The sequence below is a fragment of the Ceratotherium simum genome, chromosome 6 (genome assembly GCF_057802395.1).
Source record: "Ceratotherium simum simum isolate JZ-2026a chromosome 6, ASM5780239v1, whole genome shotgun sequence".
Lineage (NCBI taxonomy): Eukaryota > Metazoa > Chordata > Mammalia > Perissodactyla > Rhinocerotidae > Ceratotherium > Ceratotherium simum.
The window spans coordinates 63,490,284-63,513,861 of NC_141905.1; the positions used below are offsets into that span (position 1 = coordinate 63,490,284).

Sequence of the window (23,578 nt, forward strand, 5' to 3'; positions counted from 1 at the left end):
GATTCGAATCCTGACACTTTGCACTTCCTTCTTGTGTGACTTCGGCAAGTTATTTAACCTCTTTGGATCTCCAACGAACAATCTGTAAAGTGAGGATAACAGTACCTTATAAGATTGTTGAATTAAAGGTGGTCATATAATGTAGAACGTCTATCACAGTGCCTGAATATAGCTGGTCTCTAATAAATGGTAATTATTATCAGGCAAACGTAATAGGCGGCTGCCTACTCTCACTTCCTGCCTTTCTGTCACTTTCGAAAGCTGCCCTGGCTCCCATTTCTCTTCTCCTTCTTTCTCGCCCCTCCTACTGCCGTAAATTGCCTTCCAGAGCTGTCGTAAAATGCTCCTCCCCACCCTCCATGTGGCGAAAACGCAACCACGCTTGACGGCGCGAGGTGGCTCAGCCGCAAGATGGCGGCGCTGGCGGAGGAGCAGACGGAGGTGGCGGTCAAGTTAGAGTCTGAGGGACCGCCGACGCTGCTACCTCCGCAGGCGGGAGACGGCGCTGGTGAGGGTGGCGGCGGCACTACCAACAACGGCCCCAGCGGCTGCGGCGGGAACGTTGCGGCGTCGTCCTCGGCCGGCGGGGATGGCGGGACCCCCAAACCCTCGGTGGCTGTCTCCGCCGTTGCCCCGGCGGGGGCGGCCCCGGTGCCCGCCGCTGCTCCGGAGGCCGGCGCTCCTCACGACCGACAGACTCTGCTGGCCGTGCTGCAGTTCCTACGGCAGAGCAACCTTCGCGAGGCCGAAGAGGCGCTGCGCCGTGAGGCCCGGCTGCTGGAGGAGGCAGTGGCGGGCTCCGGAGCCCCGGGAGAGGCGGACGGCGCCAGCGCTGAGGCGGCTAGCGCGCTTCTCAGCCGGGTCACAGCCTCGATCCCCGGCCCTGCGGCCCCCGACCCTCCGGGCACCGGCACTTCGGGGGCTGCCGCCGTCTCGGGCTCAGCCACAGGTGCCGCGGCTCCGGGGAAAGGTGAGCCGCGGGGTCTCGGGGAGGCAGGGCCGGCAAGAAGGGGAGCAAGCCGGGAAGGCAGGGGATGGCAGGCCTGCACCTCTGCGGGCTTGTTTTGAATTTCCTGGGCCCGCCTCTAGGGCCACATGCCCGCCCCTTTCTCTAGTGCGCCGGCTGCGCAAACCGTCTTCCGAGCTGTCAATTCCAGCGAGAGGCTGAGGAGAGCTGTTGAGCAGAGGGATGTATGGGGAAGGTGGGCGCGGAGAGGCGGGGACTTTCATGCTCTCGGTCCCTTTCCTCTTATTTGGGCTGTGGAGCTTTTAGCAGCTCTACCTTAACACTAGCAATATTTGTACAGTTCTGTACTAGCATACTTTAAGTACTATAAATACTTTAAGTTGTGTATCTTAATTCTTACAGTTCAAACTGTGAGGTAGACGTTACCTCTATTCTAGAGATGAGAAAAAAGACTGAGAAAGGCCAAGAGACTTGCTCTGGATCACACAGCCAGGGAGTGATGGAACTTGGTGTAGCCAGTATTTCTCAAAATATAGGCTAAGGACCACCAGTGTTAAATCTTTTGGGGAATGCGGATTCCTGGGCATCACTTCAGACTAAGTGAATCAAATCCTGTGGAAGTGGAGACTGGGAATCTGCATTTTTAATAAATGCTTCCAGGGGGTATTGATGTATGGCAAAGTTTGAGAACCGTTCGTTTAGGAATAGGGGTTGGGGGCCGGTCGGCTCCGTGGCGTAGCGGTTAAGTGCGCGAGCTCCGCTGCTGGCAGCCTGGGGTCGGATCCCGGGCGCGCACCGACACACCGCTTGTTAGGCCATGCTGTGGGGGTGTCCCATATAACGTAGAGGAAGATGGGCATGGATGTTAGCCCAGGGCCAGTTTTCCTCAGCAAAAAGAGGAGGATTGGCAGATGTCAGCTCAGGGCTGGTCTTCCTCAAAGGAATAGGGGTTGGGGAGACCTGGGTTCAGATTCTGTTTCTGTTGCTTTTTCTTGTGTGATGCTGATTAAGTTATTCTTCCTAAGCTTGAGCTTTTCCCCCTTCTATTAAATGGGTTATTGTGAGGCTTGGATATAATATATGTACAATGCCTAGCACTGATAAGTTTATGCCTAGGTGTCCATCCCTGACATCTGAGGGCCCCCCGCCCCTTTTCCCAGCAACTGTTGTCTCCAAGTCCATGCAGTAAAACTCCTACACAATGTAAGGTCTTAAAGGTGATCCTGAGTTGATAATAAACATTTATTGAATTAAATTATCTAGTGCAGAGCCTCTAGGCAAATTAATCTGTATTTATGAAACCTAATTTTTGCAGCATTGTCAGAGTGAAGTATAATTAGATAGCACTGTAACTCATTAAAAGAAATGTGTGAAAATATGATTGAGAGGAATCTTTTCTGAATGCTAAATTTTGCACATGAACTATAAGATGGATGAATTATGTTGTTGGTTATTTTACTGTAATCTCTCATATCTTCAGAAACTTGACCTATTTTTTTAGATCATAACTCAGAAACCAGTAAGGAGGAAAAGAGGCCATAAAAGCGATTAACAGATTTTATAATATTTGTGCAGTAAAGAGCATAACATAACAGTTGCAACTTAAAAATTGCCAACCATCAAACTGATTTGATTGACAGATGTATCATTGTTTGGGATTGCTTATTACAAATAAATACTCATGTTTTCTGCCCTGAAATGGTGGTTATGGAAATTGTTTTAAGCCTATAAAATTGAATTATCTTTTGGAAATATAAATAAGGCAAGGTCCTTCCTACTCTTAAAATGCTTACGTTTTATGAAGAGTAATAGATGTACACATGTGACGGTAACATATGATAGGATGTATTACAGGAAAGATACAAAGTACTTACGTAGCTCAGAGAGCTGGGACTATTACTCCAGGGCATGAGTTGGTGGTGGTGAGTGCCGTTTGCACTGAGCCTTGAGAGAAGATTAATATAGTTTTTTGATTTGCACATACCGTGTTTTATAAAATTTGTCTTTAATATAAGGTAGCTCCAGGAAAAATAGTGGACCTTTTTGTTATTGATTTGAAAATTTTATTTTACGATATGGACAAGCTGAAGGAGTTTTGGATGGGTGACGGAAACAAAGTGAAAATCCCATTTAAAGATCACGTGGTTGTGTTGGGGAAGAGAGCTTGAGAGGAGTGGGACAAACATTTGAGAAACAATTCATCTCTGGACCTTAGCAAAATAGCCCCAGTTACTTGGTACATAACATGTCATTTTCTTGAAAGTTGTTTTCATTTTTTAAACAGTTGGAAGTGTAGCTGTGGAAGACCAGCCGGATGTCAGTGCCGTGCTGTCAGCCTACAACCAACAAGGAGACCCCACAATGTATGAAGAATACTATAGTGGACTGAAACACTTCATTGAATGTTCCTTGGACTGCCATCGGGCAGAGTTATCCCAACTCTTTTATCCTCTATTTGTACACATGTACTTGGAACTAGTCTACAATCAACATGAGAATGAAGCAAAATCATTCTTTGAGAAGTATGTGAATTTTTATATATATTATGTATATGTATATATAATGTATGTACATGTCTGTAACCACACAAATGTAAGATTGCAACTCAAAGAGTACTTTATGAAGGAGAGGTACCTGGTACTATGAGAACCTAAAATGAGGGGGTTTGATCTAGTTGGAGAAGTCAGGGAAGACTCCCACAGGAAGTGATGCTTGAAGTGAGATCTGATGATTGGGTAGGTGTTAACCAGATGAAGAGAAGAGGGAAAACCATGTATGAAAGCTCTGTGGCAGGAGGGATCATTGTAGGTGCAGAGACTGAAAGAAGGCCAGTGTGGCTGGAGTGGAGTAGAGGGGTGGAGTGTGGTACAACATGAAGCTGGACAATTGGTTAGGGGCTAGAACAGGGAGGTTCTTGGGCCATGTCGAAGGTCTTTATTTATCCTAAGAGCAGAAGAGGGTTGTATTGGGTAGGATTAGATTTGGCTGAGATTCACTGAAAACTCAAACAATAATGGCATAAATAAAATAACAGTTTAGTTTTGCTTTTATCCTAAGAGCAATAGGAAGCTGTGTTAGGATTAGATTAGACTGAGAGTGACTGAAAACCCAAACAAAAGAGGCTTAAACACAATAAGTTTTTGTCTGTATCTTGTGAAGGTAGGCAGTCCAGGACTGGTATGGAGTCCTTGATTATCAGAGACCCAGGCTCTCTTGATCTTGCTGTCATGCAGCTTCCATCCGTGGCACAGGATTGCTCTCCAGCTCTAAGCAATCACATCAGTGTTATAGTCATCAGGGAGGGTACACATCCTTCCTGAAAGTTGCACACACTTCTTTCTTTTTTATGTCATTAGTCTGGCGACACCTATCTATGAGAGACGTAGGAAATGTGGTCTTTACCTTGGTGTCTATGTGCTCAGCTAATATTCAGGTGTTCTATTGTGGAGGAAGAAAAGAATGAATATTTGAGAACAGTGAGGCATCTCTGCTACAGAAGTCATTGAAGGACCATGTCATTATTAGATTTGCATTTTGAAAGGACCTTTATGCAGTGGGGAAAACAGATGTTGGGAGGACAGAATGACTATAGATTGACCAGTTTTGGAGGTTAATGCAGTGGTTCTCAACTGGGGGTAATATTCTTCCTTCCCCTCGGCTACTTAAAAGTGTGTGGAAGTGTTTTTGGTTATCATAATGACTAGGGGGCAGGAGCAGGTAGCTTTTGGATACCAAATGTTCTAGTATGTGCAGGTAGTCCCGCTTAGCAAAGAAGTGTTCTGCCTAAAATGCCAGTAGCATCCCTGGTGAGGGACACTGGACTGGGTGTGGTAGTGTTAGTGGAGGGAAGTAGACATATTGGTGAGGCACTTCGTGATGGATTGGATATGGAGGTGAGGGAGATGAAGGTATCGTTGATAACCCCTAAGTTTCTGGCTCCCCCAGCCTGATAGGGGTGCCCTTCACTGAGATAGAAAACCCTGGAAGAGGACCCGGTTTGTCAGGTTGTGGAATAATCTTGAGTTCAGATTTGAATATGCCTTTGACGATTTAAGAGATGTCAAGTTGATAGGTGGATGCTATATAAGGCTCTGGAGTGCAGAGGAGAGGTAGGGACTGGAGCCATAAATTGGAGTTGTGTGCAATATTGATGGATATGGATGAGATTGTCTAGGGGGGAGTATGAAATAAGTCAATGAGAGGGCTAGGCCTGAGCTTTGAGGAACTCCAGCATTTGGAGTAGAAGAGATATAAAAGGAGTGGAAGATGTGGCCAAGTGGAAGAGATATAAAGGGAGAGGCCAGAGAAGTAGGAAGAAAACCCAGGAGATTGTTAAGTTATAGAAGTCAAAGAAAAGGAGTTTTTAAGAAGGAGGCAGTGCTTCAACTGTATGAATAAGAGCTCTTTAGTACAAGCAGAAGCCAAGACTTGTCAGATAACACAGGTAGTGGTAATAGAGGAATAATAGAACTCGGGACTCCTGGTTTCTATGCCTTTGTACTCATTCGTTATTCTACGATGTCTAATAGAACGTATATAAAGCAAATGTTCTGTAGCTCAGTTTTTGAAAAAAAATTTAGAAAGACTGATAGTGACAGAACTTCTACTCTAAGCTAATTTTTCTTATAGTACTGTCATCAAAAAACCTCTTCCTGTTCCAGTCTCATGGTATAGCCAGCTCCTCACATGGGAGGCTGGAATATCATAGGGTGCTCGCTGTTTCCTTGTTATGGACAGTCTCAGCTTTTGCCAGGACCCCATGCTCAGATGAGGTTGTGGGCAGTGATTGATACAAACACCAAGAGGCTGAGATTTCTAATTTCATTCAAATCTTGGACAGAAACCCTTAGTTCATATCTTGATGAGTTGTAATAGGGTAACACAGGTGACAGTTCAGGAGTCTTATTGCCTGTGTGTCCGTCAGAGCTAGAGCCTTGATATCTTATGTTTAGTCATTGTTTTTTAAGTGTTTCTGCATTGTTTGCTGCTCTTAGTTATTGATTTGTTATTGAAAGATCAAACATATGATCTTTAATTTTACTTTATTAGGAAAATTAAGATTTGTAAAAACAAAAGTACATTTAAATTTACTAATTGTCACCAAAGCTGAAAGTTTTATATAATTGCTTCTGGTATTGGTGAGTAAATGGATGTGCTCGTTCTTTGGTGTTAACATTTGTTTGTTCTTTAGTCATATTATTAAAGTGCTGATGTTTAATAAATATGTATGGTATTAAGAATATAAGAAATCATTAAAAATATGTCTTATGGGTTTTATGAGAATGCCATGTATTGATTATTGTTGAGAGGCTGGGTGATATGTACATTGAGTTCATTATTACTAGTTTCTAGTTTTATATATGTTTGAAATTTTCCATAATAAAAGTTTTTAAAAGTGGGTTTTGAGAGAACATAAAATTCAGTAAAACAAAGAATCTGACATTTTCAAATATCTACCACTGGTGGCATTCAAAAGAGACTGTCTACCAATGGTAGATATCTTTTATTCACTATGGTATTTATTTCAAATTCTCTTAAAATCTTTATGATACATTTCATTAGAGAGTTAAATTTGTCATTTTTAGGATGAATTCAGAAACTGAATTGTAATCAATTTGAAATGAATTACTTCTGATCCTACAGCATAGTCCAGGATTATTCAGACTACTACGTTGAAAAATATTCTGGGATGTTTATAAATATATGGGGGAGAGGCAGATCCCTTAATCATTACATTGAAAAATGACTTTTTAAAATCACTGAAACAGGTTCCATGGAGATCAGGAATGTTATTACCAGGATGACCTACGAGTATTATCTAGTCTTACCAAAAAGGAACACATGAAAGGGAATGAGACCATGTTGGATTTTCGAACAAGTAAATTTGTTCTGCGTATTTCCCGTGACTCGTACCAACTCTTGAAGAGGCATCTTCAGGAGAAACAGAACAATCAGATATGGAACATAGTTCAGGAGCACCTCTACATTGACATCTTTGATGGGATGCCGCGTAGTAAGCAACAGATAGATGCGATGGTGGGAAGTTTGGCAGGAGAGGCTAAACGAGAGGCAAACAAATCAAAGGTATGGGAATAAAACTAAGAACTATATAATGCAGATTATGAAAAATTGTAGCATTTCCATCTACATAATTTACACATTTTTCTTATAGCTAGTTTGGGAATAATTTTACACTGTATACTACGTTTCATGTTCTAAGGATGATGTATATATTAGTGAGAATTTGGGAATGGCTGCATTTAACAGAACCCTGACTACAGTGGCTGAAACAAGTAAGGGATTTTTCTCACATAAAATGAATTACAGAGGAAGGCCCTCCTGAGCTGGCATGAGGGCTCCACAATGCCTTCAAGTCAGGGTCCTTATAGTTTCTGCTCCACTATCTTTAGAATGTGGCTTTCTTCTTTGTGCTCACAGATGGCTGTTGCAGCTACAGCACTGCAGCTGCATTCCAGGAAGGCAGAAGGGGGAGGACAAAAGGCATATTCCCTGTTGAATCTCTCTCTTTTTATCTAAAACTCTACCCAGTGTATTTGTGTATATATCTGTTGGCCAGATGATATTACATGGCTATTCCTAGCTGCAAGAGAGCCTGGGAACAGAAATGATTTAACTGAGCATATTGCTGCTTCAACAAAAGCAGGGTTCTGTTAGTTAGGAAGAAGGGAAGATTGGCTATTGGGTAGATAAGTACAGAATCTGCTTCAGGGTATAAATTACTATATTGTAGTTGTGATTCATCCTATCAAGATATGAAAATGACGTGTTAATGAACAGAAAATTAATTTTAAAAATGTTGGCTCTGTTGACTTTTAGGTATTTTTTGGTTTATTAAAAGAGCCAGAAATTGAGGTGCCTTTGGATGATGAGGATGAAGAAGGAGAAAATGAAGAAGGAAAACCTAAAAAGAAGAAGCCTAAAAAAGACAGTATTGGATCCAAAAGCAAAAAACAAGATCCCAATGCTCCACCTCAAAACAGGTGAGGAAAAAACCTCAAGACCATGTGTGGAGGTGTCAGAGGATACATTATAGAACCAAGTTTCTTAATATTCAGAGTAATTTCCAGTCTGTTTTTCTTTCACAGAATCCCTCTTCCTGAGTTGAAAGATTCAGATAAGTTGGATAAGATAATGAATATGAAAGAAACCACCAAACGAGTACGCCTTGGGCCAGACTGTTTACCCTCCATTTGTTTCTATACATTCCTCAATGCTTACCAGGTTGGTAAAATAATTGAGCAATTTCTGCCTAGAGAATCAGGTAAAATGGTGATTTACCACTAAAAGAAACTTAAATTTGTTTACTAAAATGGAGTTTTCTTATTTAACCTTTGATATAAATATAGCTTAAAGACAGTATTAGGCGGCTGGCCCCGTGGCTTAGTGGTTAAGTGCGCGTGCTCTGCTATTGGCGGCCTGGGTTCGGATCCCGGGCGCGCACCGACGCACTGCTTGTCTGGCCATGCTGAGGCGGCGTCCCACATACAGCAACTAGAAGGATGTGCAACTATGACATACAACTATCTACTGGGGCTTTGGGGAGAAAAAGGGAAAAAAAGGAGGAGGATTGGCAATAGATGTTAGCTCAGGGCCGGTCTTCCTTAGCAAAAAGAGGAGGATTGGCACGGATGTTAGCTCAGGGCTGATCTTCCTCACAAAAAAAAAAAAAAAAAGACAGTGTTAGGAAAGGAGAATTGGACACTGCTAGGAATAGATAGAAGGCAATGTTTAAAAGACCTTTAGCAACTTGTAGGTACCAGAATCTTGCTTATATGTGCCCCTCGTATCACTGTTCAGAATTCTGCTAGCCTTTGAGGAGGAAGCTGTGTAGTTCATCTCTATTGAACTTGGTTTAAGTACTTATGTAAACTTAATATTTTTTATTAAGAATTGTATTTGTCTTTATAGACTTTGTATAATAAGCTGCTGAGGATATATTTAGTAAAGTGCAAAAATGATTAACATTTGCTTCATAGCATGCACTCCAAATTGGGAGGGCAAAAAAGAGGTAAATGATAACATGTTCCCAAGGTAAGTGCTTTCAAACAATGGGTTTCATAGGAGAATGAAATCTCAAATGATCTTTTATATGAGAAAAATAGCTATCATTATGTATTCTTTAAGATGCGATTGCAATTTTTTTCCCAAAACAATATTGTTTAGTAAAAAGCTTTTTTTTATTGGCAGGGTCTCACTGCAGTGGACGTCACTGATGATTCTAGTTTGATTGCTGGAGGTTTTGCCGATTCAACTGTCAGAGTGTGGTCTGTGACACCCAAAAAGCTGCGTAGTGTCAAACAAGCAGCAGGTAACTGAGATGACCCATCAGAATGCAGACTCCTCGTTAGTTTACACCAATCTTGAGTCCATGGAATATACACAAGAGATTGTGATCTTAGCACAGTTTCACTTGACTTTACTTTAACTCAAAATGTTCATTCCCAACAGTGAAAAGTGCACTGGAGTGGCAATCAGGAGACTGGGGTGCTAGACTGGTTTAATTTCTCTGGGCCTCAGTTTTCTCATCTGTAGAATGAGGGGCTTAGGCTAGAAAACTCGTTAAGGTTAAAATCGAACATTTTCTGATTGCTTGTGAATTTTTAAAAAAAACCTTTAAAGGAAATAATGGGAGAGTACTTTCTGTTTTAGCCATAAAAATGGCTAAAAAGGATTAATAAGATCAGGATTTCATTTTAAAGAAAGTTTCTTGCTAACTGTATTGTTTAAACAAGATAATGCATTCTCAATAATTTAATATTTCCATAGTTTTCATTTTTGTGAAACATTGTGATATTGTAGATAAATCTGAGTTTCAGTCCTAGTTCTAACACCGAGTAGCTTTGTGCACTCTGGCACATTATTAACTATTCTGAACCTCAGTTTCCTCTCCTATACACTGGGATGATATCACCTAATTTAGAGGCATTAGCACAGTGGTTGGTATGTAGGAAGAACTGTTCAAATGTTATTTTTTCTCCTGAGCTGTGATGTGATTGCCTTAAAAGGTTTTAATGAATATACTTCTAAAAATCAATATTTCTGGACCATTTTAGATCTTAGCCTTATAGACAAAGAATCAGATGATGTCTTAGAAAGAATCATGGATGAGAAAACAGCAAGTGAATTGAAGATTTTGTATGGTCACAGTGGGCCTGTCTATGGAGCCAGCTTCAGTCCGGATAGGTAAAATACAAACAATAAAAATTAAATACTGATGTATTATATTGAGATTATATAAAAGTTAACTGCTGGAAACATTATGCAAATGTTGGGAAAAATTCTGTTAGAAAAATCTCATGGTTGCCTATCATTCATTATCTTTTAGAATCTTACCATTTGCTAATTCATCTTGGGTTACTGGCGTACTAGATAGCAACTTAATGTGCACCCAAATTATAGAATCAAGATGGACAGCTTCAGGGTTTGCTGGTTTTAAAAATTAGCTTTAGTTTTGTATAACCCCAATAAGGGTTGAATTGCTTCTTTGGGTTCCTGCCTTGGGTTTTGTGGCTACTGCTGTCTTCCATCATCTCCAAATTCACAACAGATTCCTGATAGTAAAGGGATATTAGCTATCAATTGAAGATTTATCTTTGTATAATCAAAAGAACTAAGAGGATACTAAAAGGGAATCTGAAACTCACAAATAGGTATTTGCTTATTTTTCATGATCTCTAACATTCTGTAGAAATGGGGGAGTATTTTGTATTCATATTACCATCTGTATCTTACTTGGATAGATAATAGCTTTTAATCCATCAAGATTTTTATCTTTATGAAATTTTGAGAATGAAGTTTTTTGTTGTTTGTTAGGATTTAGCCAGATGATACCATTTTACTTGTGGGAAACTTCTGATTTCATTGAAAACCATATTACCTTCTGAGTAGCTCAGCTTTTGTATTTATCCCTGAAAAAGGTAGAGTATTATTCGCATGTCTATAGTGTTTTTTCTTTTGTCAAAGACATTTCCTTTTACATTCTTATGCAACTCATAGGATAGGAAAATAGCATCTCCATTTTAAAGTAAAAAATTGTTGTGTTTTAAGTGACATCTTAGTCACATTTCTTAGAAGCCTTTCTCAGTTGACCTTATTTGACTATACTTTTTGTTATTACCCCTTGGTATTATTATTATTATTTTTTTTTGGTGAGGAAGATTAGCCCTGAGCTAACATCTGTTGCCAATCCTCCCCTTTTTGCTGAGGAAGATTGGCCCTGGGCTAACACCCGTGCCCATCTTCCTCTACTTTATATGTGGGATGCCTGCTACAGCATGGCTTGATAAGCGGTGCATAGGTCTGCGCCTGGGATCCTAACCTGCGAACCCAGGCTGCTGAAGCAGAGGGCGCAAACTTAACCACTACACCACAGGCCGGCCCCTGTTATTATTTTTTTAAAGAACTCTGATTTTCCCCTTAATAGATAGGTTTTTTTAACAATCAAATCTCATTCAGTAGGTGCTCAGTAGATGGAGAGTGTCATGGCTAGCATTAGTTTAGTTAGTACTTTCAACTCTTATTATCTACTGTGAATTCCATGTATAAATTAAAAGTGAGATATAGCATGTCAGTTAGCTATATTTAATACATTCAAAAGTACAGAGAAACTGGACAGGTAACTAAAAGTTATTCTGGGAATCAAATCACCTTCTCTTCTCTCAGGAACTACCTGCTTTCCTCTTCAGAGGATGGAACTGTTAGACTGTGGAGTCTTCAAACATTTACTTGCTTGGTGGGATATAAAGGACACAACTATCCAGTATGGGACACACAGTTTTCTCCATATGGATATTATTTTGTGTCAGGCGGCCATGACCGAGTAGCTCGGTAAGAACAGTGATTTTACGACTGGGTCTATTCAAGGAACAGAATGGTTTCTTGTTAGGAATTACAAACTCCAGCCAAACTCATTTTCCCTTCTATTATTCAGGATCAACTTTTTGAGAATGCCAACATTTAAAACTCCTTCTTTGAAAATGAATTTGGGACAGGAGTATTAACTATGTCTGCAATTATGTGTATACCGAGTCCTAAGAGTCCTGCTTTTCTTTCTCAAGTTAGCTTATTAACTAACACTCTTGCTTTGCTTAGCCTCGTTTTTCACTACCACTGTGAGCACCTTTGTTTTCCTGTCATCTCCTTAAAAGTTGAGGATGAGGTAGCTCAGGTTAGAAACTAATTATGTGGTGGCCAAAATGAGGGAAAAATACTTTTCTATGGGTTAGACTAGGAGTTGGGGTGGGAGAGGAGAGGAGGGGGGGTGTACATACAGAGAACTAGGAAGAATTCTAGAATTTAAAAATTTTTGTACCAGATCAACTAAGAATGTTATTTAGTCTCAATCATTCCTTCTTCTTTCCCCCAGGTAACTAGTGAGGGGGACCCATTTGGAGCTAATATTTCACAAGGATGTTTCTATATTTATTTTGGATAGAATTTTGGCATTTCATAGTTAACTACTAATTATCATCTTTTGCTTTCAATAAACTTTTTTAAAGGCTCTGGGCTACAGACCACTATCAGCCTTTAAGGATATTTGCTGGCCATCTTGCTGATGTGAATTGCACCAGATTCCATCCAAATTCTAATTATGTTGCTACGGGCTCTGCAGATAGAACTGTGCGGCTCTGGGATGTCCTGAATGGAAACTGCGTAAGGATCTTCACTGGACACAAGGTATTTTATATCTTCATTATTCCCGCACACAAGGTTGCTTTTGAGATAAAATATTTTTAAAATTAACCAGTGACATACATGTTAAAGATATTATTTATAATACTCAACTTTAAAATTCTAACTTTGTCTTATTTTCTTAGATATTTTTAACTTTACTTTTCTTTCCATGGGCTTCTTTTCTAGGGACCAATTCATTCCTTGACATTTTCTCCCAATGGGAGATTCCTGGCTACAGGAGCAACAGATGGCAGAGTACTCCTTTGGGATATTGGACATGGTTTGATGGTTGGAGAATTAAAAGGCCACACTGATACAGTCTGTTCACTTAGGTTTAGTAGAGATGGTGAAATTTTGGCATCAGGTAAATGACTAGAAATGGCTTTATGGTGAAAGGTAAATGGAATGTTAAAAGCAAAGACTGAGTTGACAATTGCAAAATTAAGTCCTGCTGTTTTGGTTTTGCTTCTCATTAGCCATGATTCCAGAGTATCACCCTACATGTACATTGACTTCTCAGGTTAAACTACTGCTTGAAATGCTCTTTTAGAAGGAAGAGTTGTTAATCAACTTTAGACTTTTTTCACTAGAAATACAGTAAATACATAAAGTATACTTGACAAAATGTCAGAATCTAAATATGGTGGATGCTACTAAATGGTTTCCTTTGACTTCCTCTTAGGTTCAATGGATAATACAGTCCGGTTATGGGATGCTGTCAAAGCATTCGAAGATTTAGAGACTGATGACTTTACTACAGCCACTGGGCACATAAATTTACCTGAGAATTCACAGGAGTTATTGTTGGGAACATATATGACCAAATCAACACCAGTGGTACACCTCCATTTTACTCGAAGAAACTTGGTTCTAGCTGCAGGAGCTTATAGTCCACAATAAACCATCGGTATTAAAGACCTTTGGGAAGCTACTGTTTGAAAAAGGGAGACTAAAAGCAAATACCTCAGTAATTAATATTTAAGCTATAAAGAATGTTTTGTCTATATGGATCTGGAAGTATGCTGCTTGGAAAATCTGAACAGGACAGTTCCACATTTCTATAGCAACCACATTTAACTAATTTCCGTTAGTTGAATAAGAGGTATTATGTTCGTGGAGGGGACATTTATGGTGCTTTGGATTGTGTGGAATCTATGCATTTTCTGTTAAAATGCTATTTTAATTTATTATGTTTAGAAGAAAAATCAATTGATTTCCATAATTCATCCTGCTTCAAGATTCAAATTGAGTAATATAGTACCATCTTGAATTTTAGCTGAAGAATTCAATGAGCATGTATGTTTCTGCTGTAAAAATGTAGTTACTGTATGGCACTCAAGTACTATGTTAAATGATCCACTAACATTTCTGCTTGGCCCATGATTAGTGGAATGTACATAACTGGGTAGGGTGAACTACAATTCCTTTCTAAGACCTAGGTGAAGTACAACCATCTGCTAACATCTGAATTTACACCTATTGGATTTTGAGTGCACCCAAACACTCTATAAACCAGGTGAAGAAGTTTAGCTTCCATGTTCTACTTCAGCTAAAATGGCTATACACAACCTAGTACACTTGAAGTCAGACAGACATTTCAGTTGCTTACCTCCAGTACTGAGCCTTGCTTTGGGAAACTAAAAGATTTAGACCAAGTCACTGCCAGTTTTTTGCCTTTGTTGCATTTTGTACAGTTTTTATATTTTTGATATCTTGTAAATAAAGACAACCAGATTTTCCAGGTTCATAATTTATTGTATAAATTGAGTATCACATGATGAGTTGACATTAGCTTCTCAGGCATGGAAACTTAACAGATGAAGTCCAGTCTAGAATCCTATAAACAAAGCAAAAATAGTTTAGACACAAATGTGTTCAACTCTACTTTCAAGACATTCAATAATTACTAGTAGAGGACTATCTAGCCCTCTGAACCCCCTGAAATTGAATGCAAATTCATCAGATTCACAAAGGAGTCAGTAACCCTGAAAAATTAAGCTGTCTCTCCACTTCATACAATCTAACCTAACATTCCACCTTTAATAAAAGAGCTGCCAACAATTCAGTATGATCCTAAATGTATACTACAGGAACAGTCTAGCAGATAAAGCAACATTTTAAACAGCAGAAAACATCTGTTATTTAATATCTGAGAGACAATTTCTCCATTTTTGTAATGGGGTTACAAGGTACCTAATATGAAAAATTGTGCAAAATACTACCTGTTTGTCATGAATAAGCCACGGGCTACTGCATTCTGGGATATGCAGTCCTCTAAGGTCAGTAGTTATAGGATTGCAAAAGCTCTTTAAGAGCAGAGGAAAAATTTTCTGTCCGTGGATAGCTACATCAGATAAAGATCTGGTTTTGGGTTTTCTGCACATCATCTGCCAACACAACAAATATTCATTCACTCAAGCATGGGCAAAGGGGGGTTGGGGGGGCACTATAAGAAAATGAAGTCTATGGAGATTTAAGGAAAAGATAGAATTGCTTATATAAAAATTTGAAACTAGCAAACAAACTGGCAAAAAAACCAAGATATACTTACAATTGATTTAAAAGGTTAAAAATTATTACATAAAGAGCTTACACAAGAGAAATAAGGTCTTCGCAAAGAGAAAGTCCCAATTGTTAGAAAAGCGCATGAAGAGAATGTTAAGAAAAATGGTAAACAAATGGAAAAAATACACAACTTCAAAAAGATACAAATCATTTTTACTCATCATATTAACAAAAATCAAACTGATATTCAAAATAGGCTGGGGCAAAAGAGACACCCTTTTACAAAGCTGGGTGCCCCACAACCCTTTGGGAAAGCACTTCAGCCTAAGAAAAAAATCATACACAACATTTCATGCTCAAAAGCGTTCATTTTAGTTTTATTTATATTAAAAAAATTCTACTAGATTTCCTCTGCAAAATAAATCCATGAGCACTCAGGCATTCAAATTATAGAAGGCATATTTGTTTTAAGACAAAATTACAGACATGAATCATAGCCATTGGAAACCAAATAAAATACATAAAAAAAGAGCTAAACCAAAATGTTAAAAATTGTCAGGGTGATAAGATACAGGCAATATTTCTCTTTTTTTTTTTTATGTAATGCACAATGACAACAATTTACTTTTATGGGGGGGAAATCCCTAACATCAAAATGGCCAAGTTATAAACTTTTAAATATCAACTTCTTACCGTTTATGTTGCTTTCACAGCTGGAGTTTTTTTAGACCTTAACTTGAAGTATAAGACCAGCAAAGCAATGCTTCCATATGTGGCCAGCACACACTGAAAAAGAAAGTAAAAAGTAAACAAGAGTCATTGTCACATCTATATTCTTCTAAAATATAACTGTTTAAAGGTATCATTAATACTTACATTCATTCTACCTGTGAGAGTATAAGAGTTGAAATATTTTTTGATACCAGTGAACTGGAATTGGGCATCAGTTTCTGGACCTGCCATGATTTCAATCTTTTAAAAAAAGAAAGAAGGCAACAATAAATTGGTTTCAATGTAATTTAAAAGACAATTTTCTTTTTTTTTTTAAGTTTAAAAACTCGAAAAGTCACTGCACATAAATAGTGTTAAATTTGTTTGTACCCAACACAGTGGTAGCAAAGTGGAAAAAGCCTTGCTGATAAGAGAAACTCTTGGAAGGAGGACTTTACCTTAGCTGCTATGACACAACTTCAGAATATAAGTCAGGGGCCGGCCCCATGGCTTAGCGGTTGAGTGCGCGAGCTCCGCGACTGGCTGCCCGGGTTCGGATCCCGGCGCGCACCGACACACTGCTTCTCTGGCCATGCTGAGGCCGCGTCCCACATACAGCAACTAGAAAAATGTGCAGCTATGACATACAACTATCTACTGGGGCTTTGGGGAAAAAAAAGGAGAAGGATTGGCAACAGATGTTAGCTCAGAGCCGGTGTTCCTCAGCAAAAAAGAGAAGGATTAGCACGGATGTTAGCTCAGGGCTGATCTTCCTCACAAAAAAACAAAAAAGAATATAAGTCAAACCATTCAGCATAGGAAGAGAACACAGTAGTCTCCACGTCCACCTTCTGACCCAATATTGCTTGATGTTTTCACTCCCGGCACTATCTATACCATGGTACACTGTATATGGAATTAATCAGTTTTAAGACTAGTTGAAAGTTGGAGCTTGTGATACTTTTCAAAGTTTCTCAGGGACCTACAAACAGGTCAACTCACAACCCCTACTTTTATAATTTTTCTTACAAATAATTTAGGACCTCTATGGGAAGGGGGAGTAGGGATCATTTATTAAATGCAGTTGATACATACTAGCTATTGGTGGTGATGGGGAAGCTGGAATCCTTAAACTCCTTAGATAAAAGATAATCAACCTCATAATTAGTCACAGAAATGTAAAATGAGACCAATATTTAACCTAAGCAGTAGTAGTAAGAATGTGGGAAAACAAGCATTCCCTCTGTTATCTGGAGTATAAACTGGTACAACCTTCCTCAAGTGCAATTTTGCAATATCTATCAAATTATAAGATTAGTATCCTTTTATCTAGCTGATTCATTTGTTCTCCACAAATTTAGCCTTACAGAAATATTACAAAGTGGAAGCATGCTATATGGTTCAAAGATGGTGACTGAATTACTGTTTATAAAAGCAAAAACTGGAAAAACTGAAGTCCAACAACTACAGAAGACTGATAAATGATGGTTTCCATTGGGGGAAATACAATATGTGTAGATCTTTATGTACCGACATGGAAAGATGTCCCCATATAATGTTAAATACAAAAAAAATCCTATTTCGGGACATTATATTATAGGACATAATATTATAGAGCACATCAATGGTTCTCAAAGTCTGGTCCCTAGACCAGCAGCATCAGCATGACTGGAAACTTGTGAGAAATGCAAATTCTCGGGCCCTACCTCAGGCCTATTGAATCAGAAACTCTGGGGTCCAGCAATCTTATTTAAATATGCCCTCTAGGTGATTCTGATGTACGCTAAAGTTTGAAAAACTCTGCAGTAACAGAAACAGAAAACCAAATACTTATTAGTTATTATATAGGAAAAAATCCCAGGATATGCAGCAAACTTTCAAGAGGGGTTGTATCCATAGTACCTATGTATTTTACAAAGCCATGTATTTCTTTTATAATAAAAAATAGCAAAGGCACATTCAAAGGTCACCAGAACAACGCTTGAAAATTCGTACGTATGACCACCTATCTACCACGACCGACGCCACGCCGAGTCGATTGGCAACATAGACGAGCCGGTCGAGGTCCGGTCGAGATTGGTAGGCAGTGGCAGTAACTCAGGTGGCTCTTGATGAAATGGAAGAGCAAGAGATCTGTGAGGAAGTTGCTATGGAAACTGGCACTCCCCTGTTTACCACTCAAAGGCCTTCAGAGGCATTCGCTGCATAGAATTGGCAATGAAAATCTGGACAAATGACCTTAATTTTGAACATTGTTTCCAGAAGGTTCTTGGAGCAATGAAGGAAATCCAAACATGCTTGGGCCCCCTCAGGAACCTTGGCCTGTCCAGCCCGAGGGAAAGTCTCCATTAAAAGAAATCTTTATGACACAGCTTTTATATTAACTGTTTCATTTCACTACACTTATTAAAGGCATTCTCTTTTTTCCCATTCATCTTCATGAAACATTTTTGGATTCTTACAGTATCAAGCAGGTTTCTAGAAGAAACCTCACAAAAAACAAGGGCTTCACTTTGTCAGATTATTGCCTGATAACCCCCACTGCCTTATGTCTAACAAAAATTTTTAGGAAGATGTGGTGTCCAACTGAAACAATATTAAGGTGTTTTAAATTTCCCTCTACTTTCCACAATATAGGAGAACAGCTGATGTTTGTGATATTCCACAGACAACTAATTCTGACTGCAGGGAAAGCCATGGTATAGCAACTGAAACCTAGTCTGGGTCTTGAAGACTCTTGAGAGGCTGACACAGAGGGAAGAGTAGGGAGTGGGATGTTGCTGGTGAGATAAACAATGCCAGCAAAGCCTGGAAACACTTGGGTCTGCACCCTTCAGCAAACCCCAGGTTACTTTTGGGCAAAGATCAGGAACCCCTGCATTCGAGGGCCCTTTGTGGAATAACTGAACTGAAACTTTATTTCCTTTTGAGTCACATTTAAGTTTATAAAGACATTAACGAAGGAGAAAATTACCTAAGACAAATACTTGTACTAACTGTTAAATGGTAGCCTGTGGGAAAGTCTAAGAATGGGGTCTTAGCTTTTGTTTCTTATTAAGCGGTGAACCGCTATTAAATATAATTAATCCTTCCATACCTCTCTTCGCCTGTGAAATGGACATTAAAGAAAAGACCCAAAGTGACCAATTCCCCTCGCTACTTTGTTTCTGGATACCGCTGTTCTCCTGTCTGACTGCACGCCTACCTGGAACGATGAGATCACGAGGTAAAGGAGGCAAAGCCGAGTGAGAGCCGCTAAGGTATCCGACGCAGCCTTTTGCCCTTCCAGGAGTTTACAGTTCTCTGTTCTGGCTACCTCCTAGAAAAGGCCTTCCGCTGATCGTACACAGACTGAAATCTAACTCGCTTACCGCGGGCCTGGCGAACGCAGGGCCCGGGCCACACTCACTCTCGCTTGGACAAAGGCTGCAGCGCAGCCAAAGGAGGCCTGTCTGGCCAGCCTCCTAAGCACAGCGCAGTGGAAACAAACTGCTACGGGCATACAGACGAAAAGAGGTTAACTCGTGGGGTTATAAGCCCGAGTTCTCATCCAATATTACGTCACTGGGTGACCTTGGGGGACTCCCTTCGCTGCGGGCCTCGTTTTTCTCCACTGGAAAACGCAATCTAAGTGCCCTCGGGAACCATGGGAGTATCTATCCGCCTCACACCGAGGCTTCTGAGACGCTGTCCAACCCCTCGCGCCCCGGCCCTCTTCTCTAGTTCCTCCTCCATTCTCCACCGCTCTCGCCCCGCAAAGCGAAGGCCTCCCGGGGTTCCCGGACCAGGAACGGCCAGATTCTAGGCCGGCGCCGCAAAGCCGAGACTCGAGGTCCAGTGCCCGGACTCCCCTCCACACCCACCTTGCAAAACGCCGATTGCGCAGGCTATGTCCTTCAACGCACCCAGCTACCCCTCAGCCCTGCCGGAAGAAACCACCTCCCCCGCACGCGCTCAAAAGGACACAGCGACCCGCCCTTCTGCGACCATTGGCTACGGCTCGAAGTCCCGCCCTTCCGCTTCCTGTCCCTAAAGCTCCTCCCCCGACCTGTAAAACTCCGGGGTATAGTAACGGAAGTAGGGCGTTGATCCCGCCTACGCTTCCGGAAGAGCGGTGTTGGGCCGCGGGTGCCTTGGTCTCCGCGTGTGTGGTTACAGTGGCGCCGACTCCGAAGTAGAGAGGTGCTGGCATCGCCGGGCTGGTGAGTGAGGGCAAAGGCGAGGAGGGAGGAAACCTCGCGGCTTCCAGGTGTCTCCCAGGGCTAGGTCCTCTGGGTCCCTGCCCACCCGCAGTGCCGGGTGAGTGGTTCGGCCACCCCAGCCCGGCTTAGAAGCCGCTCTGCTCTAGTTGCCCCTGTAACATCAGGTCTGTCCCCGGGAAGCAGCTTAAGTCCCTTCTTTGCTGCTGGATCGCCTTACTCTTTGAAGCTTCAGTTTCCTCCTTGTCTGAAATGAGATTAAGGGTCAAGTTCCCAACAAACTAAATCCTTCTGCCCTTTCCTGTTTCTGCGAAACGTACACCTATTCCTGATTCCAAATCTTCAGTTCCCTCTCGGTTGTCACCTCTTCTATAGTCTCAAGCCTTTCTAGATTCTTATTCCCAAGTGTCTCTCAGAACCAACCCCTCCTGTCTTCCGTTCTCACTTATACCTAGTTCTGGTTCCCGTGGTTTCTCTGCTGTACTGCAGTTGAATTCTTCTGCCCCCATAACCTTCCTTTAGCCCTATCTCTCGTCCTGACCAATCTATGGCCTGCAGGATATTTTTCTTGATTATTGTTGTCTCTTCCCTTAAGGTTCTGACTGGCCAGAGTAAACATTAAACTACTCATATCTAATTCAAGGTCTTCCACAAAAAAAGCCCAATCTCTCTTTTAAAATTTAACTCCAGTTATTATGCTTTATTTGCTCTGTGGTCTAGTTGAACAGTTCTTCATAGAAAGGGAACAGCAAGCTTTTGAGCAATTGTTTGACAGACAAATTGCTGGTGCTCAGTGAAATAATTGGCTTTTCCTGTTTACATGCTTTTTCTCATATTCCTTCTCCTTTTCCGTTTCTACCTGTCAAAATGTTATTCAACTTTTAACATTCAGCTTAAAAGCATCCTTTTTAGGAAGTTTGCCTCCTTTACTGAAGCCTCATCACTTTCTACCTCTTTGTTGATAGTTTGTAATCTGATTTGTGTTTTAAATTATTTGCATAATTCTTTCATCTTCTTAAAAGTGTGGATGTTCTTTGCAGGTAGGGGGTTGGTTATATATTCGTCTGTGTGTGTGTGTCTTAACTGTAGCTGCCTAATGATATTTACTACATTGAATCTATAACTTCTTTTCCTGGGGGAAAATGTGTGGACTTGTGGTTTTGAAGCAGAGACCTTTGGAAAGATGAATTATGGATTATTTGAGACCTGGCATCAAAGATCTGTTTCTTAGTCCTGAATGCTGTCTAGCACATTGGTGCTAGAAGGCTCTGTCTCTTGTCCACTGATGGCAGCCTTTAGGAAATCTGACACTTGAGCTATGTCTCACCGTTACTATTTGCGTTGTTTTTAGGAGACCCGAACATGGCAACCGTGGAAGAAAGCTTCCCCCGAGGGGGTACAAGAAAGACCCACAAATCAGAGAAAGCGTTCCAGCAGTCAGTTGAACAAGACAACTTATTTGATGTAAGTGGTATATTTGTTTGGTAAGACTCACTGAACATTTTCTCTCTAGCGTCCTTGTGAAGAATGGGCCTTGTTTGAGAATGTGTTATTTTCCAGATTTGTTTCTTTTTCTTTCTTTCTTTTTTTTTTGGTGAGGAAGATTAGCCCTGAGCTAATATCTGTTGCCAATCCTCTGTTGCTGAGGAAGATTGGCCCTGAGCTAACGTCTGTCCCATCTTCCCTCTATTTTATGTGGGACGCCTGCCACAGCATGGCTTGATAAGCGGTGCGTGGGTCTGTGCCCAGGATCTGAACCTGTGAACCATGGGCTGCTGAAGCAGAGTGTGTGAACTTAACCACTATGCTACAGGGCCAGCCCCAGACTTGTTTCTTTTTGAAGTCTGCTTTTATAAATCAAACTTGTTATAGAGTCCATACCACCACAAGGCTATATTTTTTCAAGCATGGCATTTAGTATTTAAGTTTGCAATGCCATTGTTCCTTATTCTTAGGAACTTTGTGCCATTTGATTAAGGATGGAGAGAAAGCAGTTTGATCATTGAATTTTTGAATGGGCTCCTGCCATGTATAATGGTCAGAATTCACATTAGAAATTCGCAGTCTTCGCCTAGAGTAGGCTGTGCTCCAAATGCTAGAGAGAAGAGAACTAACATTTGATTGTATGGCCTTATGTCTATTTTATGTAATCTTTCCAACTATACTATGAAGTAGCGTTTGCCACTCCATGATGAGAAACTAAGGTTATATAACTTAGATGAAGCCACAGAACTTATTATGGTGGAGTTGGGAGTTTAACTCAGGTCTCCATGACTCCATCTTCCATTTTCGTGCTCTGTTCTAAATTGCTACTCAGACTGGGGAACCTCAGTGTCCATCCCAGTCAAGAGAGGAAGAACACAGGAGAGAAGGGGCTTTTGAGAACATGAAGGAGGCCCAGACCTTGGGCAAAGAGAGCATTAGTGGCAGAATGAGAGAGTTGGGATTGAAGCAGGAATTAAAGGAACAATTGGGAGTGGGGTGGAGTGGGGGAGTAACGAAGCAAGGTGACAGATGACCTGAAGTTGGAGGAAAGGCCAGGATTGCTTCTGTTCATTCTTTTGGATCTTTTTTCCCCCTTTAAGATTTCTACTGAAGAGGAATCCACCAAAAGGAAAAAGAGCCAGAAAGGACCAGCAAAAACAAAAAAGTTGAAAATCGAAAAGAGAGAAAGCAGCAAGTCTATAAAAGAGAAGTTTGATATCCTTAGTATTGAGGTTTGTTAAAGTTTGGTTTTGTTTCAAACAAACTGTCTGGGTTTCTTAAGTTTGTATATATTCTTCCTTCCCTTTTTCCTTTCTTTTTCCCTTCTTTCCTCTCTTCCTCTTTATATATAGTGTGTGTTTGTGTCTGTAGAGATTCTTGCAGTTTGTGCTCAGAATTGAGCATTATTTCCCTCGATTATTAACCAGTACCTGGGTTCATGAGTTGTTTTTTGATTTATCTGTTTTTCTTTTTAGTTGCTGAGTCCCCTGTTCTGCTTGTGTCCTTAAGGAATTTATGTTTTAGTGGATTCATAGGTTAGAACTGGCAGTAACTTCAGCAGTCATTCTAATTCTGCCCTTTCATTTCATCCATGTGGAAACTACCTCAGAGAAGTGAAGAGCTTTTATTATGTTCCTTAAATTTTTAGAAAACTCTGATATATGTTAGTTGTAAAAAAGAAAAGAAAGTCAAATGATGCTGAGGGGCAAGATTCAGACTCAGCCTGCAGACGTGTTTTGTTTGTCCTGGATGATACTTAAAAAAATGATTGTTTAACTTGGTGCCAACATTAGAAAACTGAAAAATTTCATATAAAAATGTGATTTCTGGCTTCTGATAAAAATTTGAAAGTGCTGACAACACCAGCACGCATTCCCTCGTGTTCGTAGTCGCATGGAACTGAGTAGTGGTTGTGCCCTTCAGACGTGGCGTGCACACTCCAGACGGTCATGGGCTCCACTGGCCTGCTTCCTTCATTTTGTTGCCTGCCAGGCATTTGAGTTTGAGTTTGGGTTGT

The 23,578-nt window shown here is 40.7% G+C and overlaps 3 protein-coding genes across 5 annotated transcripts in view; 2 read left to right on the plus strand and 1 right to left on the minus strand.

Annotated features, from left to right (window-relative positions):
- Nucleotides 1-403: 403 nt before the first annotated feature.
- Nucleotides 404-14,400, plus strand: TAF5 (TATA-box binding protein associated factor 5). Its single transcript, XM_004428030.3, has 11 exons — nt 404-970; nt 3,252-3,489; nt 6,736-7,051; nt 7,805-7,968; nt 8,074-8,209; nt 9,176-9,296; nt 10,042-10,171; nt 11,651-11,815; nt 12,487-12,664; nt 12,848-13,025; nt 13,344-14,400. Exons 1-11 carry the CDS (start codon nt 412-414, stop codon nt 13,559-13,561), a joined length of 2,403 nt encoding a protein of 800 aa, XP_004428087.1. The 5' UTR covers nt 404-411; the 3' UTR covers nt 13,562-14,400.
- On the minus strand, nt 14,396-19,859 carry ATP5MK (ATP synthase membrane subunit k). 3 transcript variants are annotated; one of them, XM_004428034.2, is made up of 4 exons: nt 19,741-19,859; nt 16,043-16,138; nt 15,860-15,952; nt 14,396-14,498 (listed from the first exon to the last, which is right to left on the minus strand). In XM_004428034.2, exons 2-3 carry the CDS (start codon nt 16,127-16,129, stop codon nt 15,863-15,865), a joined length of 177 nt encoding a protein of 58 aa, XP_004428091.1. In that variant the 5' UTR covers nt 16,130-16,138; nt 19,741-19,859; the 3' UTR covers nt 14,396-14,498; nt 15,860-15,862. The 3 variants fall into 3 exon arrangements, with proteins under 3 accessions (XP_004428091.1, XP_087288664.1, XP_087288663.1); XM_087432538.1 differs by lacking the exon at nt 19,741-19,859 and adding an exon at nt 19,083-19,177; XM_087432537.1 differs by lacking the exon at nt 19,741-19,859 and adding an exon at nt 17,584-17,667.
- Nucleotides 19,860-19,960: 101 nt separating this feature from the next.
- The window catches only part of PDCD11 (programmed cell death 11), a 46,192-nt gene continuing 42,574 nt past the window's right edge, over nt 19,961-23,578 (plus strand). The window contains exons 1-3 of the mRNA XM_004428028.3: nt 19,961-20,079; nt 21,428-21,540; nt 22,662-22,793. Of these exons, the coding sequence (XP_004428085.1) occupies nt 21,439-21,540; nt 22,662-22,793 (234 nt within the window). The 5' untranslated portion in view covers nt 19,961-20,079; nt 21,428-21,438. The remainder of the gene's footprint in view (nt 20,080-21,427; nt 21,541-22,661; nt 22,794-23,578) is intronic.

Coding starts and splice junctions, on each gene's coding strand:
- TAF5 (XM_004428030.3), top strand. CDS start 412: ATGGCGGCGCTGGCGGAGGAGCAGACGGAGGTGGCGGTCAAGTTAGAG. Junction 9,297..10,041: donor TAGTGTCAAACAAGCAGCAG/GTAACTGAGATG, acceptor GGACCATTTTAG/ATCTTAGCCTTATAGACAAA. Junction 12,665..12,847: donor GGATCTTCACTGGACACAAG/GTATTTTATATC, acceptor CTTCTTTTCTAG/GGACCAATTCATTCCTTGAC.
- ATP5MK (XM_004428034.2), bottom strand. CDS start 16,129: ATGGCAGGTCCAGAAACTGATGCCCAATTCCAGTTCACTGGTATCAAA. Junction 15,953..16,042: donor CTCTCACAGGTAGAATGAAT/GTAAGTATTAAT, acceptor TTTCTTTTTCAG/TGTGTGCTGGCCACATATGG.